Below are 18,606 nucleotides of genomic sequence, written 5' to 3'. Positions count from 1 at the left end.
TGTGTGCGCGCGCATGTGCCTTCTCATGTTGCACTCACGTCACGGGCCAGACGGGCCCAATTTGGCCAAAATAGAAGCAGGAGAAGCACAAGATGTGATCACATGTCTATCGGACACTTGATTAGGTACACCATCTATTGACATTCAATACAAAAATAAATTGGCTTCCCTATCTACATCGAGTGCACTCAATGTATCCCACATTGCATCTCATAATGTAGTGAACACCCAATGGTCAGTACAGTATAAGCAATATATCCCATAATGCATTGCGTAAAATAGCTTCGGGGCCTTTTACTTTCCTCAACTGAGATGCAAGCATTTCCCAGGTCAAGTGCGTTTTTCAACGGGTAGGCACGGAAGACGGTCTCACCCAGCTCGTCTGTAAAATTCAGCTTTGTGAACCTCTGTAATGACCAACAAATGTCACTAGATGGCGGCGTTACATCACTTCGACTTCGAGGGCAGCACAATGTTTGAGTAGAAGATAAAGATAGGGGGTGAACCTTTCTCGATTCCGAGTGAGAGAGATGCCAACATGTTGGCAGTCCAACAGATTTAGGCACAGTGTACAGTATGTATATGCACAGTCGATTTGAGCGTATGTTGTGGTAGGTCATAGAAAGTGTGTAGCGATTGTGAGGAAAGATGACGTGAATGGCAATGACATGTCGAAAAGCTGCTGATCAACTCAAGAGATTTGATGAGTCAGCGTGTTTTATAGTTGTAGATCTTTAAAGAATTGATCATTTTGCCATCAAACGTATTCTCAGTCTTGTTTTTGTTGTTTTAAAGTTGGAGGAGTCACAAAAACAAAAATAAAACAAAAAAATACCGGCGTCAGTCACTATACATTATGTCTAGAATCTTTGACTCATGATTCGATTCCGATTTTTGCGTCTGCGATTCAATTCAGAATCGATTTTTGATTCAGAACGATTTTTGATTGAAAATTATTTGAATGACAATGATTTCTGCTTCAATTTATAAATGTGCAAAGAATCGTCATGATCTACTCCTGTCTGACTCGCTAATGCTAAACAGCGAGCTACTCACGGCACTTTATCAGTCAAAAGAACAGCTATTCATACAAAACCTTTCAGGAATGTATACAAAGAAGCTACAGCCGTCAATGGCAATGAATAAGTTCATAGTGAGTAAGCACACACATGAACAGTTTTTGTATTTGGCGTTCAAGGAACATCAAAGCAGACTTGTGGTGTTCCTCAGGGCTCACTTGTTTGCCCATTGCATTTCACATGTATCAACTGACTGTCGTGTAGATTTACATTTGGACCATCAGATGATCCCAACACACAATATTTGAAGCTTTTTGTATCTTCTCCTCAACACCTTTTGCCAATCTCTCGCCTCGCTCAACATTGCACGCAAGTGGGATGCGACGAATCGGGCTGCCAGTGTTGGCGATAGCGTACTGAGCTAAAGTGATGTCCTCCTGCAAGGGAATCGCTATTAATACTCACAGAGGCTCCCAAAGTCACACACGCTCGTGGAAAAGTGGAGTACGTATTGGCTTTAGGTCCACATTGACACACTTTCACAAAACATGCTGGTAATGACTTACACTCATGTCAACACTTTAGCACAATGTTTCACAATTTTTATTAAGACAAGGCACATGTTTGACATGAGAAACATGCAGTCAGGCCATGTATTTGCAACAGTTATTTGAGCAAAAACTGTGCATGTGCATCTATTCTTTATCCTCTGCAAGGAACGACAGCTGTTACTGCATAGATAGATAAACATAGACACATTACTCGCAGTTGATGAATAATCATTTTAGGACCAGTTAAAAGTGAAACTGGATCATTTTCCTAGCAGCAGTCGAAGGTGCTAACCGTCGGCGTTTGATTTCAGAGCGCTGGCGGACATCTTGAGGCAGCAGGGCCCAGTTCCCATTTCCCAGTACGAGCACGACAACATGGACGCCATGATGGATGGGTCGCCCAAAGACGACACGCCCGTTCGGACCGCCAAGAACAACTACACGCCCGTGCACGCCAAGTCCTCCAACCACGGTAACTCGGCCGTTTGTTTGTCACATGTTACTAGTGAGACAAAAGAGCATATAGAAGCCCTACTAGTTTGACAAAGTTGTCTTAATAGTTATACACGAGATTTAAGTCCAACTTTGAATCGTGCTCAGAGTGAACCGTGAAACTGGGGTGCGAATGGTCTTCTCTTTCAACTAAAACTACTTTTTCCGTCAGCGCTCCGGGCATCAGCTCTCGCCCGCTCACTAAGTGTCCCACTAATGCGTCCCAGATTCAACGGTGTCACCTCCCTGGAACGTGACACTTTGATCACCACGTGCCAGCTAAAAGGCTAACGCGCTAACGTCACCGCTCGATGACTTCGCTTTTGTAAGTGAAAACAACACTTGGGTGACTCAGCAAAGAAAGTCGTCATCTCTACACTGGTGGAGTAAACAAAATGCTAATAGCAGTGTTACCATTTTGACAAAAAAAAAGAATATTCAGGTTCATAATTATGCTAGTAAAAATAGATAATGGTGTGACTTTTTAATTTATTGAACAACCAAGTCTGACTTGACTGACTTGTGATTTCAGAAATATGCCTTCTCAATTTTTCCGATAAAGTGGTACCTTGACATACGATGCCATGCGCACACTCACATCTCAACTCTTTCCCCCCCAATTAAATTAATCCAATCACCATTCATCTGTTCCAGCCTCTAAAAAAAAAAAAATTGTGATGTGTTTCTCATTAAGAAAAATAGCAAAACAGATCAAATCTTTTTTGACACATTTTGCTTCACTTCAATGTGCATTCTCCTTCTGATGTTCGCACTTTGGCCACCGGGGGCAGTCTGGACCGTCATGTCACAATGACCGCAAGTCTCTGATATCGCCACGAAAAAGTGGCTACATTTCGTTGTCTGTTTGAGAAATATTCGCTAGAGCGGTTGTAAATGTTGACTAGTTGGCAACATTGATTCACTCTCACTTCATCACAACACCCTAACTCCTCCCCAAATTGTCATGGTAGCAAAAATGTGGCTAAATTGACAACACCAAATAGCCCTCGCTGCATCGTAACGCCACACACCCGTCGTCATGGAAACGACAGCCAGACTCAAACATACTCACAAAACCGAGCGATTTCGAGCCAAGTGTGACAAGAGGATGAATTAAGTTACGCTTCCATTCTTGATCCTTTGTGGATTTGTGACCCGGGAATGTCAAAGACACACCTGAGAATTATTTTTAAATTGCAAAGAAATTGGCATAATATATCTCCTTTAACCTTCCTGGCCTAGCTGATCTTTTGTGAAAGAAGACAGAATATGAATTCAATGTTTGAAGGAAAAGCCTTGGCTCATTTGCATAAAATCTTCTCTCTGGCCTCGCTCAACCACAGTCACGCTCGCATACGTGCGTTTGTGCGTGTGCGCGTGTGTATGTGTGGTATTGATTAGTGCTGACTTGGTAGAAGTCAAGTGTGTGTTTGGGGGTGTAATTGGTGCGCGCCCCCACACAGCATGTCTTTGATTGTCCGGTCACTCGGCCTCTCAATGGCGAAAAGGTGGAAGGCTTCCAAAGTGACTCATTTCCTTCATTAAAAAGCACAAAAAGTAAGACGCCTCCTCCGCACTGTGAACGCTCCTGTTGTGCAGGTGTACCTAATGAAGTGATGGCATCATCGTGTTGCTATGGTTACCAGCTCATGCGTGCAAGTGTTTTCATGCGTGTGTATGTGTGCGTCCGCAGGGCATTATGGGATGGAAACCATTCACAGTGGAGGCGCAGACATGCTCATCTCGTCAGGCTTTGTCACACTCGGAAGAGGACACCTCAAAGGTAACAATGTACTTAAAAATATAAATATTATTATTATTACTTACTGAAAATACTCAAACTTTCATTCTTTGTCCACATTGAACAGTGTACATAAAATTAAAAAAATGTAAAAGCTTGGCAAATTAACCTCACCCATCTGTGTTCTGATTGGGGCCCATTTGGGAAAATTCTATAGTTTGTCAAAATACTGCACAAACCTTGAAAATAGCCCAAAATGGCTACTTCAAACAAAGATGGCTGACTGCCTGTTTAATTTCAGGCAAGTCCTGTTAAAGTGGAAGTCAACCGTAAACATTTCTTGTCAATAATATGTTATATGTGACCTCATTATTCTAAACATGACATTCTGATTAATATTACCTTTGTGAAATATGAATTATGAAGCAAAATCCAGCCATTTTTATTTATCTCAGAGGGCGGCCATTTGCTGTCAACTGAAGATGACATCACAGTTGCTCAGGTCTCAGGTAACAACCAATCACAGCTCGGCTTCAGAAAACAGGTGAGCTGTGATTGGACGTTGCCTGAGGCTGAAACCTGAGCAACATTGCTGTCATCTTCGGTTGACAGCAAGTGGCAAAATGGCCGCCCTCTGAGATGGATAAAAATGGCTGGATTTTGATGCTTAACTCATATTCCACAAACAAAATATTAACCAGAATACCATATTTAGACCAGTGGGGCTGCATAGAACATATTATTGTCAAAAAATGTCGACGTCTCCACTAGTTTTTATTCCGTAAAACTGCTGTGAGGTACTATTTTTTCAAACTTTTCAAGGGGGTGCTAATGATAGAATTTTCCCAAAATGACCCCTTCAAACCAAAGTGACTGGCTGCCAGCTCAATATTATTCATGGGTACTTGAGACTTTTTTGTTTTTGCGTCCTGTTTTGATTGACATGTCCAGCCAAATTCATATCGATCAGTGTTTTATTTTTTTCTAAATGTAGACAATGCTGCTGAATGAATTTGTCCAAAATGTCCCCCCCTTCTAACCTAAATTGCTTTTTGGTGCATCCATATCAATCGGGCTTATTTTTTTAAATGTGTCAAATCTCATAAATTTGATTCTGATTCTGATTGAAGTCATGGGAGTAAAATAGTTATATATGTATGTATTGAGTGTATTTTATGCATATGATTGTATGCAACATTTTACACATTTGTGAGTGATGTCTGAGAGCAAAAGTGGCTTGAAGTGGCATTTTGCATGTGACAAAGTGACACTTCCTCAGCGGCTAGTGTGAACGCATCACGGTGGGCGCCATTGTTCTCTGGTCTGATTCATCAGCTTCTCATCCACACTTCTTCTTCTTCATCTCGTGTTTGTTGTTACAGCGCAGCACTCCATCGACGAGTCGGCGCAGATGTCCTGGCAGAACGAGCTGGACCTCCCCGTCTCGTACGGTACGTCCAAGAATTGTTCCCTCAAACGTTCCTCCGCGGTGCTGGGGCGCCTTGCTCATTAAATTGGTTGTTTGAATTAGGCATGTATTTCAAACAATCGCATAGCTTTGCCTCTGGAAAGTCCGCTTAGCTTAATGCTCACAAACAATACAAAACACCATAGATGAGCTTATCAAGTTAGCATTGAGGTTGTGGTGTTGTAACCCTTTTAGCAGCGGCAGAGTGACGGATAATATAACAATCCTCACGGGCGTATATTCTTGATTCTCTGTGACCGAGTAGTGACGGCTACCTCCATGTATATCCATATGTAAGCATTATACTGCCCCCGGGTGGCCAAAGTGCACACACCAGAAGGAACAGCACAATGTCTATGGAAGTGAAAGAAAAAGTGACAAAAACTGTTGTAGTCTTCATATTCTTGTTAATTATAATATCTTCTCTGCATTTTTGACACAAAATTTTTGGGGGGACGGCCGGAACAGATTGATAACATTTTCATTCATTTCAAAGGGGAAAGTGAGTCAATATTCAGTACTACTGTGCTGTGGGTGTTTTTATTTTCATATTGTGTGGTTGAGTCCACTTGGATTGTCTTGTACTTGACTTCCCATTTAAAAGTCCAATTATTAACTTCAAATATTGTACACAACATAATAGAGTTGGGACCTTATACTTATTTTTCTCTGTCCATTTAATTATCATGATCAAATGAAGTTGTTTGGAAAATACATTTAAAATTAGCACACAAAAAAGTGACCTTATAGCCCAAAACATGTTCTGCCTAATAAACTATACAAATTATTTTCCATCAATAATTGGCATAGCACCATTACTTTGTCTCAACTAACAAATGAAATTAGCATTTGGAAAGGCCACACACACACACACACACACACACACACACACACACACACACACACACACACACACACACACACACACACACACACACACACACACACACACACACACACACAAATATATATGAAAATGTCAAAGCTGCTGCTTAGTGAGAGTAAATCATGTGACATTTGAAAACAATTAAATCACGTTTAATAAATCAAGTTGATGTTTGGGGTAACTGCAATTGTGCTGGTTGGTTGTGCTGTTCCGCTGGAGGTTCTCGCTCTGGTTCTGATTCCGTTCAGGCCCGTCCCCACATTAGAATCCATGTTCACTTGACATCAGAATCCTCTTTCTTAGTTTCTTAGCCAAGTTTGTGAGGAGGAAGTGTACCGTTGACATGTTTAACGTTCATATTTTTTGCTTAAACAACTCAAACAAGACTGAGGAAGGTCTTGCGATAGCAAAACAAATGTTCACATGTACAACTAGGAAACGTAGTGTGAGTGATGCTGACTCACCCAATGGTTCGAGTTGAACATTAGAGGCTTTTTTACATGGTGTTGAACTGCATCAAACGATCATAATCAATGCGAGAGCCGAGATTCACCACTTGTACTTAAACGCTGGCTTTATCCAAATCCAAAAGTGATGCAACGCTGCCATCTACTGGCATCTGTTTGTCATTACAATGATGTAGAAGCTTGATTTTCACAGACAAGCTGGGCCTCATCCACGCCTATTCATTGAAAAGCATTCTTGACAAATATATTCGCTGTTGGCATAAATTGGATTTGAGTTGATGAATTTGACGTGATTGTCTATATCCATTCATGAATTACAAAATATGTTTACAGCCTGTCTGACATTAATAAATAGGTGATTACTCTACTATGATTTTTTTTTAAATAACTATGTATGATAAGCTCATTCTTAAGATGTTTTACTCTTTAACTGGATGGACATTCACCCGTGACCTGTCAAAGGTCAACAGGTGCATGTTACAACAGCAGTTCTTGCACTTGATGGCTCCGTGGCCAAATATGGTCGGCTTCCGTGTGCTTCCTGCTGAAGGGCTTTTTCTCAAGATGCTCCCGAGGGGATTGCTACCCAACACCCACCACCTTAAACTCCTTTTTTCCTTCTTGCTCGCCCTCTTCCTCATCCACTTGCGATGACCTTGCTGCAGTTTGTTCCATGTGTCATCACCACCACCACCATCGTATCATCAACACTTTTGGTGTTTGTGAGTGATCGACCCAAGAAAAAAGGTGGCCATTCTTTTCTTGGACACAGCTTGTTATTTTGTCCTTATTACCTCTACCAAGCACAAATACATAAGTTGGGTATTTGTTTGTTTGTTTTTTTGATTGATTTAATTAAATGTATTGAGCGTGGCCAAGTAGGAAGCAATTTTGCTGAGGATCTAGAAGATAATAGTATTTTTATTTTTTTTATTATTTGTAAATGTTATTACAGTTGTTACAAAAAAAATGTGTGTGTGGGAAGGGGGGGGGGTGTCCATAGCGCTTGCTTTCTCTTCAATATGTGATAAAAATGAGTTTATAATGTACTAAAAGTGTATTTCAAGATCTTAAAAAAGGAAATGTTATAAATGCATTAAAAACATGCTGAGGGTGTATTCAAGTCTATATGATGGAGTTTACTTTTTGCAGGGTTGTTCTGGAACGTAACTCCCACGATAGAGGTGCTAGGAGCAGTCGTAGTTGTCGTTGTGGGATCTGTTGATCATAAATATTGAACCGGTTTAACATTTACGATAGTCGGACGGTGACCATTTTCTGATCAGGTCATAGAGTGAAAAGACCCTTAAGACAAGCCACAGGATCATAACTCAGGATCATATTTGGAGGCATCCCATAATCAGATTCATAATTAGCTGAAGTGGATCACATTTTGTGTTGGTGTGTTTTGTGTGGTGTTGCAGGAGAAGCAGATGTAGATGTCATCGTGTAGAAGCTTCCAGACTCTTTTTGTGTGTGTGTGTATTTGTGTGGACTCGCGTGCAAACTGTTAGCATGAATCATAATGTAAACATGTTGCCACGGCGACGCCATCTAGGCCTCCACATAACATGTATGTGCATTCATCTCATCTAATGTTAAGCTGGAACAAAGTGCGGCGTGGTTTGCTCACCGTTGCCATCCAAAGTGAGCAATGACTGAATGTCACGTTTGACTCCTGTTAGCGTGTGCATTAGCATCACATCAATAGCCACGATGAGAGACACCAACACACGCACATGCACTGTATGTATACAATTACACACTTATGTATTGTTATACTATACATTTTGTGACAAAAGTATTAGGACATTGGCAGGAAGCGAAAATGAGGAATTCAGACAAAAGCATAGGGATGCCTGCGTTGGATTGAAGCATTAGGACAAGTGAAAATATGGAGTTTGCACAAAGGTTTTCAGGCACCTTGAAGAAATGTGACATTTGGACAATAGTATTGGGACACCAATTGGGAAAGTGTTGAGACTCCTGACAAAAATATTTGGGCACCTTGAGGAAGCAAAGAAAATGCAAGTTTTGGAGAAAAGTTCTGAAGTGAAAATATAGTTCAGGAAGTGATATAAATGTTTAGTTTGGACAAATGTATTGACGACACCTGCCGGAAGTAAAGAAAACAATTCAATTGTGCATCAAAATCCCCCCCCCCCCGCCAAACTGCAGCCATAAAAGAGGCGGAAAAAAATGCCGTAACAGGGGTGTGAAGTTTGATTTGTCACATCAGACGGCGGAGCCGATGTCATTATCTGAAGAGCCGACTTCGAGGTGAACGGCAAAGGCCAATAAATGCATCATCTTCTGTTCTGTCTTTGATGCACCAATTTCGCACAAAGGGGCTATTGTCAGTGGGTGTATGGCTGCAATCAGACTCCTCACACACACACACACACACACACACACACAAAGGATGTGCACACAAAGAATGCTGATGATTGCGTCCGAAGTTAAAGTCACCAGCAGGTTGGCGTCATTAGTCATGTTTGCTGTGAATGAAGGAAGGCGATGCCCACTCGCTTCCTGTGACCCTTCATCCCACACATACACACAGAGAGATACACACAGCGCCATGCTCCATTCATCTCAGCAGAACCAGAAGGAACATGACTGCATACTGTAGGTACATACTCGTTTTTTTTTTCTTCTTCACTCATGTTTTTTTAATGAGCAATGAAAAAACATGAGTCACGCCGTCGACTGTGGAATGCACTTTTGTTATCGGCCATCCCCAGATTATTTTCACAATATTATCTGTCTGTCTCTTATGCACACATTATATTCCATAGCGATCTGTCAAAATTGTAGCTTTTCTTTGAAGGATGTCTGGAAATAGTCCAAAGACTTCCTGTTTCCTCTAAGTGGCATGACTTCTTGAGATTTTAAAGTCAAACTGGTTTCAGGGGGCCGAATCTGTCTGAACAAACAAATTGATCCTAAATGTCCACATCCAGGCAAAATGGTGGACTCTCTGTGTCTTACGTTTTCAGGCATGGCTTCTTGAGACTTTTTTGTGGGTCTTACTCATGATACAAAATGTCATATAGAAGTCAAACTGGCTCCGGGGTCTGAACTTTGCACGAATTTCTTTCGTGCTGGGCTTCACGTGGCATAAGTACAATAACACAGACACAAGCTGCACCCATAAATCAGTGCTGGTGCCACTGACTGTGAAATTAATTGAAGTTGCGATCTGGGGGCTTCAGAGTGTCGTCAACATCATCATCGTCAGCCCGAGGAGACCAGCAAGATGAACCCATGACAACAACAACAAAAATAACAGCACTGATTGCATTTGCGCTGATTTTGGAGCAGCTTCACTGGACGTGAAGAAACTCAGCGCTTATGGGGGATTTTTTTTACAATTTTTCATTCATTGTTAGTTAGCAGGATTACGGCAATTAATTTTGGTGTTGTTGTTATTTACATTCATGCATTGCGTGGAAAGTGAAGCTGCATTTCAAGCCCTGAATTTCAAAAAGTGTTTTTTTTTTATGTTTTGGGGGGTTTGACATGAGTTTGTCTCCCATGCAGTGAAGCTCTATTTGAGCCTGTGGTGTCCCTGAAGCACACAATCTGTGCTGGCCCACATGAGGACGCTTTCCTTTCCTTTTGCTTTCCCACTGTTGCTTCCTTTTTTGGGTCACACTGCAGCAGCAGCAGCGGCAGCAGCATGAGTCCTACTTCAACTGTACTTGTGTTAATGTCATTAGTGTACCATTCTGCTGTAGCCTGTACAGTAGTCCCTCCTTTATGTATGGCTTTTAACTGGCTAATCCGGTAGCTAGTTAGCAGGTTGACTAACCTGTGTTCGTGTGTCATCTTGTGGATTTTGTTACAATTTGTGGAGGAATTTTATTTCATTCTAACTAGCATTGAGGCTATATGAAGTGAGCAAAGTTAGCTAACTAAGTTTACTTTAGGGTAGACGTGCAGTTGCGTAAGATAGTTCTGCTTTGCTGTAAACACGTTGCACTTAACTCATTCACTGCCATTGACGGCTATAGACGTCAAAAATTCATTTGAACTATATTAGTTTCACATTTTTTCCCACTTTTGTTAACAAGTGTATAAAAACCTACATGTATTGTACATTTAGAACAGATACTCTTGAGTTAACTAGTTTAGGGGCGTCAGACGATTAAATTTTTTTAATTATAATTAATCGCATGACTTCAATAGTTAACTCACGATTAATCACACATTTTATATCTGTTCTAAATAAACAATATTTTTTTTCCTAGGTTTTCATACTCTTGTTAACAAAAGTGGGAAAAAATGTGAAACTAATAGCAATAGTTCAAATGAATTTTTTACGTCTATTACCGTCAATGGCAGTTAATGAGTTTTAAAGGGGAAGTAACCCCCCCGCAAAAAAAAATCTTGACAATAATATGTTCTATGCAGCCCCACTACTAATAATATTACATTAATGGAATACGAGTTAAGCAGCAAAATCCAGCCGTTTTTTATCCATCTCAAGGGGCGGCCATTTTGCCACTTGCTGTCGATTGAAGATGACATCACATTTGCTCAGGTCTCAGGCAGCAACCAATCACAGCTCTGCTTCAGAAAACAGGTCATATTAATTAGAATGTCATGTTTAGACTAGTGAGGTCCCATATAACACATTCTTGTCAAGAAATATTTAAGAATGACTTTAATCCCCTGCGAGCTGTGATAGAGCGAAGCATCAACGAAATAAAAAAATCCACAACACCGTAAAAAGTGAACCTTCAATATGACAAAGGACATCTGTATCCGCAAACGTTTTCTTCATGGTTTCTACATTGTCAACATGGAACAAGAGTTGAAAATGCTGCGATGCGTTTCTGTGTATGTATATCACATGCACGTATTTATTGAAACCATCACGTGGGTCGTGCCAGTTCTTGCTTGATTGTGCGCTAACAACAATATTCATGTTGGATGTTTTTTACCTTGTCGGTGATCTGGGATTTTGTTGTACCTCGTTCCCCGTCGCCAGTCTCACTTCGCATTCCCCGACATTGGAGTATGCTCATTTACGTTGCACGGGATTCTTATTCCATTTTTAAGTGACTTCTTGTGGCAGCATGACAGCGCCCCTTCAGGCCTGGCACTGTAGTGTTGACATTTGTTTAAACAATTCAGTTTGTACGGTATTTTTATTTTTTTTAAAGGAACAAGAAATTGTGGACATTGTTTACATCAAAAGGACGTTATAAAAAAAAGGGAGAGAGTAGAGGGATGAACACACGGGTAGTGTGAATGGGGCTCCAGTTGTAGTGTACACAAGCACATAGTTCGAAGCAGTCAAACGTGTAAACAAGCAGCAGGAAGGCGAGATCAAAGTGAGCATTTATTTTTTTGACTTGATCCAAAATCTTGTTTTTCTCGTATCCATTTTTTTCCGGTTTGATAAGCGAATTGACTCACAATTAATTTACGTCACAACACTTGGCTAAACAGCTCCAATTGTGTCAAGATGAGAATGAATATGCATGCAAAGATCAAGCTGGTGTTAAATCAAATTCATTACAAACTTGACAGTTCTCCTTTGAGAGGCGAGTCAAAGCTAATTTGAAAATATAAAGAAATATTAACGGGTTAATCACAAGGCTGTGAGTCCTCTCTCGTGAAAAACAAACAAGTCTGCCCATCCGTCTTGCATTTGCAAATGTAATATTCAATAAAGTCATATTTCATCATGCCAACGGCCTAACGTGACCTTGGGAATCAATTCAACTTGAAGCCTTTTAAGCTCTTCACGTCTGTGAGATGCATGCTAACCATCTCATTAGCGTTAGCGTCGGCGCTAATGCAACCTGACGCGCACGTAATGTACGAGCACATAATATACATGCACACTTTTGCGGGGAAAAATCCGCGCGTTAACATTGTGTCATCTTCAAAGACACGGAGCCCTTTTCAACTCTTCCTTGGTCAATCATTTGTACAACTAACACGCGCGCCGCCACTGACCAATTGCATCAATCTGTGGAAAAATATTAAATTGACCAAATTGCACATATGTGAATTTTTTTATTTGAAAAATTAAATAATAATGTATTATTCATATGTTTTATATTTAATTTGATTAGCATGAATACAGATATAATAAAATGTCAAATACTTTATTTTATTAATCTTGATGTAAGAAAAACAATAAACCAATTATTTAATCAAATGGAAAATGCTAAACCTATATACACAGTTGTTTATTTTTGTAATATCTTGACTTTTACAATGATTCATTAAAAATATTTTTATTTCCTTTATTCTTGTTTTATTCGCAATAAATCAAGTATGCAATTGTTGATAAATAAATAAATTTCCATGTAAAATAAATCAATTAACCAATTATTTAAACAAATAAAGTTAGTGTGTGTTTATTTTATTAATGTTCTTATTTGTTAAATTGCAATAATCAATTCAACAATTATTCAATAGAATGTCAAAAGTTAATTATACAAATACTGTATGTAATAAACCAATGAACCAATAATTCATTCATTCATAATAATAATTTTTTTTTTTTTTTTTTTACCAAATATTCAATCAAATAAAAATGTGTATTTGACTAATATTGGAATATGTATTACAATAAATAAATTCATGTATGTTTTGTGGGACAAATTTGGCAGAGAACATTTGATTAAATGCTTGCGCATTTTTATTGTCACCTTTCGAGCAGCCTGCATCTTCTTTTTTTTATGTGCTTTGTTGCCAGCAGTTGATTGAACACGGGGTAAGGTCTCTTCTTTCAAAAGGCCAACACATTTGCTCTTCACACACTTACTCGCATACAGGCACACCTTGAACAAGCTCTTTTCTTCTTCTGTGGTTGTTGTCAAAGCTGTCGAAGGTCTCCCTGCATCATGACAAGCGCGTGAAAAGCACCACGTGACCGCCAAATGTTTTCAAAGCACCTTCACCTCTGCCGCTTCTTCCATCGATTATCATTCAACAAGTCGACAAACGTAATCGTTAAAGGCGTATTCTTTGGGCTCGCGGGCGCTTAGTTTCCTGAAGGACGGACAGATGGACAAAAGCTTTTAACGAATTCAGTCAAGAGGAAGCGAGTGAGAACAATCTCGAAGAAAGCCAAGAAATTTAGAATTTTGGTTTGAAAAAAATTAACTCATTCCCTGCCATTGACGGCTATAGACGTCAAAAATTAATTTGAACTATTTCTATTAGTTTAACATTTTTTCCACTTTTGTTAACAAGAGTATGAAAACCTAGATGTTTTTTTATTGTATTAGAACAGATGTAAAATTTGTGATTAATCGTGAGTTAACTAGTGAAGTAATGCGATTAATCACGATTAAAAATGGTAATCGCCCGGCGCCCCTAATTTTTAATAATCTTTTCTTTAAAAAAAAAAAAAGATTACAAATTGGAAAAAAATTATTACAATTTATTTTATTTATTAAAAATGATGGGAGTCAGGTGATAATTTTTTTTTTTATCGTAATTAATCGCATCAGTTCACGAGTTAACTCACGATTAGTCACAAATGTTATATCTGTTCTAAATGAACAAAAAAAAAAAAAGGTTTTCATACTCTTGTTAACAAAAGTGCGAGAAATGTTAAACTAATAGAAATAGTTCAAATTAATTTATGACGTCTATAGCTGTCAATGGCAGTGAATGAGTTAAAGAAGAATAGAGCTAGTGTCAAAAACTTCTCGCCATCCAATAGGGCTATAAATCTGGGCTACAGTGTTATAAAATGACCCTTGTGTACATTAAAATCAGGGTTTCACTACCACTTTAATATTTGACGAATGCCCCTAATGAAAATAATTCCATAAAACGCGCTAAAGCAATCCAATGTAGACCTGTCAAACTGCTACTCAGATAAATAGATTTAATTAAAAAATAAGTTGTGCTTTAAGTGTATGATCCTGTGATTTGATTTATGACTCTTTTATGACAGCCCCAATCCCAAGGATTACACGAATGTCATAAAACCCAGATTTTGATGCTCACTTGTAATATTTTATGACATTTTTAATTCACTGTTTTGATATTAGAGACATTTATGGCTATTTTGGAGGGCTGGGCTGTCAGTCAAGGGTCAGAAATCAATCAATTCATTTGGATGGATGGATGGATGAAAAAAATGCCCACCTGCGATCATTAAAAGTGGAGATTTATGACATTACTAAAGTACCACTGGGAGAAGTAAGTTTTATGGCTTTATTAGAGAATTGAGCCACCAATCATAAATCAATTAAATCAACGTTTGTTTGTTTTTTAAACAAAACATGAACAGCTCTGAACATTATAAATCTGGGCTTTATAAAATTATTAATACAGTGGCTTAATTAGACCGTGGGGCCGACAAAAAAAAAGTGTCATAAATCAGTAAAATCTTTAAACAATACAAAACGCACACTTGTGAGCATTGGAATTTGGATTTCATGACATTATTAATACCTTAATGTACTTGGAAATGCGTGATCTCTGGCGTATAGCAGGGGATGCCAGTTGAGGGTCATAAATCCAAGTCAACTGTTTAGTTTTGGATTGCTTTTGTTCTGTCCATAAAAAGTGGAGTTTGACATAATGGCCAGGAAGTGTGCCTGCCACTCGATGAATGGTGTCATTCTTCTTCTTGTTTCGCCTGTCGGTAAAAATGTCACACAGAGAAGAAGCAAAAGAAGAAGACGTGAGAAGGGAGGAAGAGGGCACGCTGCAGGGAGAGTGCAAAGCAAATTAAATTCCCCATAAGAGCACTTGACCTCCTTACCGGAAGGGAGGGGCAGGGGGGGGAGGGGGGTTTGGGGTGCTTTGGCAGCCGCAAAACTGCATCTTTGCCCCTCGTCGACTCCTGGCCCACTTTGACACACCGAACTCGACTTCTTCTGCTACTTGGGTCCAACTCTACTTCCTGGGTTGTCCACCATTACTTCTTTGTGTTTTGTTGTCACTACATTTGTTGTTCCTGTGGCACTAAACTTCCTGGTTTCTCCTCCTCTTGCGCATTTCTGCATTCCCTTGGCGTGAACGGATGCGGTGTTCTTGCTTTCTGATTAACGTACTGTTTTAGCTAGTGTTAGATTATTAACATTGTTTTTCTGTAGGAAATCAAAGATTTGATTTCTAACACTAGGTAGTGCAGTTATGCTAGCATTATGCTAACCGCTGTGATGTTGGGATAGGAAATGTGATGTCACTTGCACTGACTGTCAATCCATGATGTTTAGCCATCTTCTGCTGTAGTTTATCTACAGTATGTCTGATTAGCTGCTAACTGCGAACAACAACAAGTGGACATTTCAGATTGAGTTAATGTGCTTGTAACCGTCAAGAAAGGGAAGAAGTGAACATAAATGGAAGTGTGCGTAGATCTCGGTGTCCTCCTCCTTGATTTGAGTCACCAGAGATGAGCAGCACACTAAAAAAGAAGAAAAAGAAAAAAAACGAGGTGATTGGGTGCACACTATTTGGGTCGTTGCGTCCTCTCTGCAGAACAAAGTGCATGTGCTCCACTTCTGTGTGGCTTGGTCCTAATTTTTGCTTTTCAGCACATAAGCAGCTCCTCGCATGCTTTACTCACTTTACTGTTGCATTACTGAAAATTCACTGGAGCCTTTTTGGTACAGGCTGAGGTGGCAAGAGAACTCACATTCTGTACTTAAGTGGAACTACGGATACTTGCTACAATGTGAAGCAGTCCGTTTGCAGCTTGTATCAACGTGTAGATTGTTGGCTCCTCAAAATAACTCAACACTTAGCCATTACCGTCTAAAACGCTGGCAACAAAAGTGAGTACACCCCTAAGATGAAATTGTCCAAATTGGGCCCAATTATCCTCTTTGTCTTCCAGGTCTCATGTGACTCGTTTGTGTGGAAAATAATGTGGGCAACACTCAATATTGACATTTTGTCATTGTCATTTTGCACACTTCTACTTCCTGTTTTTCCGTTTCTATTTTTTATTTTCCTAGCACATTTCCTCGACACAAACGCTTGACAACAAAATACTTGTATTTTGCTTTCCATAACTTACACAGAGATCACAGAAGATCTGGTGTTTGTTGGCTTCGATTATTATTATTTTTTTTTTAAACAGAACCCAACTAAAGATGAATATTGCAGTGCAGCCGAGTGGCCTCTAGTAGGCGCTGTGCTTGTTGACAAGTTGACCAAATGATGAGCAAATGTGGACATCAGGTGACTTGTTCTTTTCTATGTCGCACACGCTCAGTGCCGCCACGTGCACGTCCACGTGCACTGCCCCACTTACTCAAAGTATTTTAAGATGTCCTGGGAGCTTTTTATCAACGCTTTTTCATCACGTCTTTGCTTCATCATCATCATCACCTCATCACTTCTTTATCCACCTCACTCAACTTCACTTGTTTCCTTCCTATTTTATTGTCTCCTTGCACATTAGTACTTCTTGTAACATCATCATTTAGAACATTTACACTTCCTGTTTTCCAATTGCACATTCTCGTGATGTTTTGCTGTCACCTTGAACATTTCGACTTCTTGGGTTTTTTCCTTGAACATTTCGATTTCCTTTTTTTCTTCTTCATTGCACATTGACGCTTCATATTTCTACTGCCTGTTTTGTTGTGTTTTTGCAAATTTCCACTTCCTTTGAGACTTTCTGGCATATTTCTACTTCCTTTTTTTACACCCTTATTTTTATTATTTCTACAGTGCTTTGTTGTTTTCTAGCATATTTCCATTTCCTGTGTTGCCTTCTAACCAGGGTTATTATAGTTTGGGAATTTTTATTTGAGTTAGTTTTTATTTTGTTTTAAATTTTGTTGTTTTGAATTTAGTTAGTTTTGATTAGTTTTCAAGGCAGTTCTGTTATTTTTATACATTTTAGTTATTTTTAAAATGCTTAGTTTTAGTTTAGTTTGAGTTAATTTTATTTATTTAATAAAGATCTTGGTAAAATGAAAAACGTAACTCATTTCTTACCGAGCGTTGCATTTCGTAGGCGAGCCAAGTCTTTGGAGCCAAAAGTCAAGGACACCAAATTGTCGTCTAGGAGCGATGTCATCTGAATGTGCTTTTTTATTGGCTACTGCTAGATGACATCACTTCTGTGTGACACACTTTCAAACGTAAATACATTTAAAATCAACCCCAAAGATTCACAAATTAAATTAATGACCAGAGACTAAAACAAAGGACATTTTTCGCGATAATAGTTTTAGTTAGCTTTGTAAACATAAAATGTAGTTTCAGTTAGTTTCGTTTTTAATTTATTTCATTAAGGAAAATGTTTAGAATTTTTGTTTTAGGTATTTCGTTCGTTTTAGTTACCTAAAATAACCTTGCTTCTAACACATTCGCACTTCTTAGTTCCACCTCCTGTTTTGCTCTATCCATATTTCTACTGAGCTTTGTTGTGTTCTTCACATTTCCACTGCCTTTGTTGCATCCTAGCAATTTCCTGTGGTGAATGCAAATCCCTCTTGTGTGTTTTTGCTTATTGATTTACTTTCTCACTGCTGCGTTCCCTTCAGGCTAAAGGCTGTTTGCATTAGTGCTAGCGGCCCCATGCCAGCGGCTCGGACGTTTAAACAGGAAACGGGGTACTCACTTTTCAGGTTGAAGTTAACGAGCTGGAGCACATTGAAAGTGCCGAACTTTGACGTGGAGGACTTTTTCTTTGACTTCCTGCCGTGCGAGTGCGCGCCAAAAGCAGAACTCACAGAATGATGATGATTATTATTATGTGAGGGATTGTTCCAGGCTGCGAAGATGTCTTTGATAAATATTCCAACCGATAGTCTAATATTTTACAACCGGAGAAGCTACTTCCCGCTTGACGGCAGCGGATAACAAAGGTTGTGTAGGACATTTGATTGATTCTTATGTTAATAATAAATCAACTTTTGATCTTTAACAAGAGTGGAAGCCGTGTGGCACCGAGGGCTCATTAGCTCATCACTTGGTCCATTAACTCCCTTGCACCTTTGATTCCCCCTGCGTACGTGTGTGCGTGTGTCTGGC

The 18,606-nt window shown here is 39.4% G+C and overlaps 1 protein-coding gene across 2 annotated transcripts in view; it reads left to right on the top strand.

The window, feature by feature from the left end:
- The window catches only part of shisa6a (shisa family member 6a), a 32,816-nt gene that overhangs the window by 7,877 nt on the left and 6,333 nt on the right, over positions 1-18,606 (top strand). For both annotated transcript variants that reach the window (XM_086059386.1, XM_086059376.1), the window contains exons 3-5: positions 1,882-2,042; positions 3,756-3,845; positions 5,186-5,254. In XM_086059386.1, the coding sequence (XP_085915512.1) occupies positions 1,882-2,042; positions 3,756-3,845; positions 5,186-5,254 (320 nt within the window). The remainder of the gene's footprint in view (positions 1-1,881; positions 2,043-3,755; positions 3,846-5,185; positions 5,255-18,606) is intronic.

The sequence above is a fragment of the Leptonotus elevatus genome, chromosome 1 (assembly GCF_054856555.1).
Source record: "Leptonotus elevatus isolate MCC_2025b chromosome 1, RoL_Lele_1.0, whole genome shotgun sequence".
In the NCBI taxonomy this organism is placed as follows: Eukaryota; Metazoa; Chordata; class Actinopteri; order Syngnathiformes; family Syngnathidae; genus Leptonotus; species Leptonotus elevatus.
This window is presented reverse-complemented; position numbering and strand designations above follow the sequence as displayed.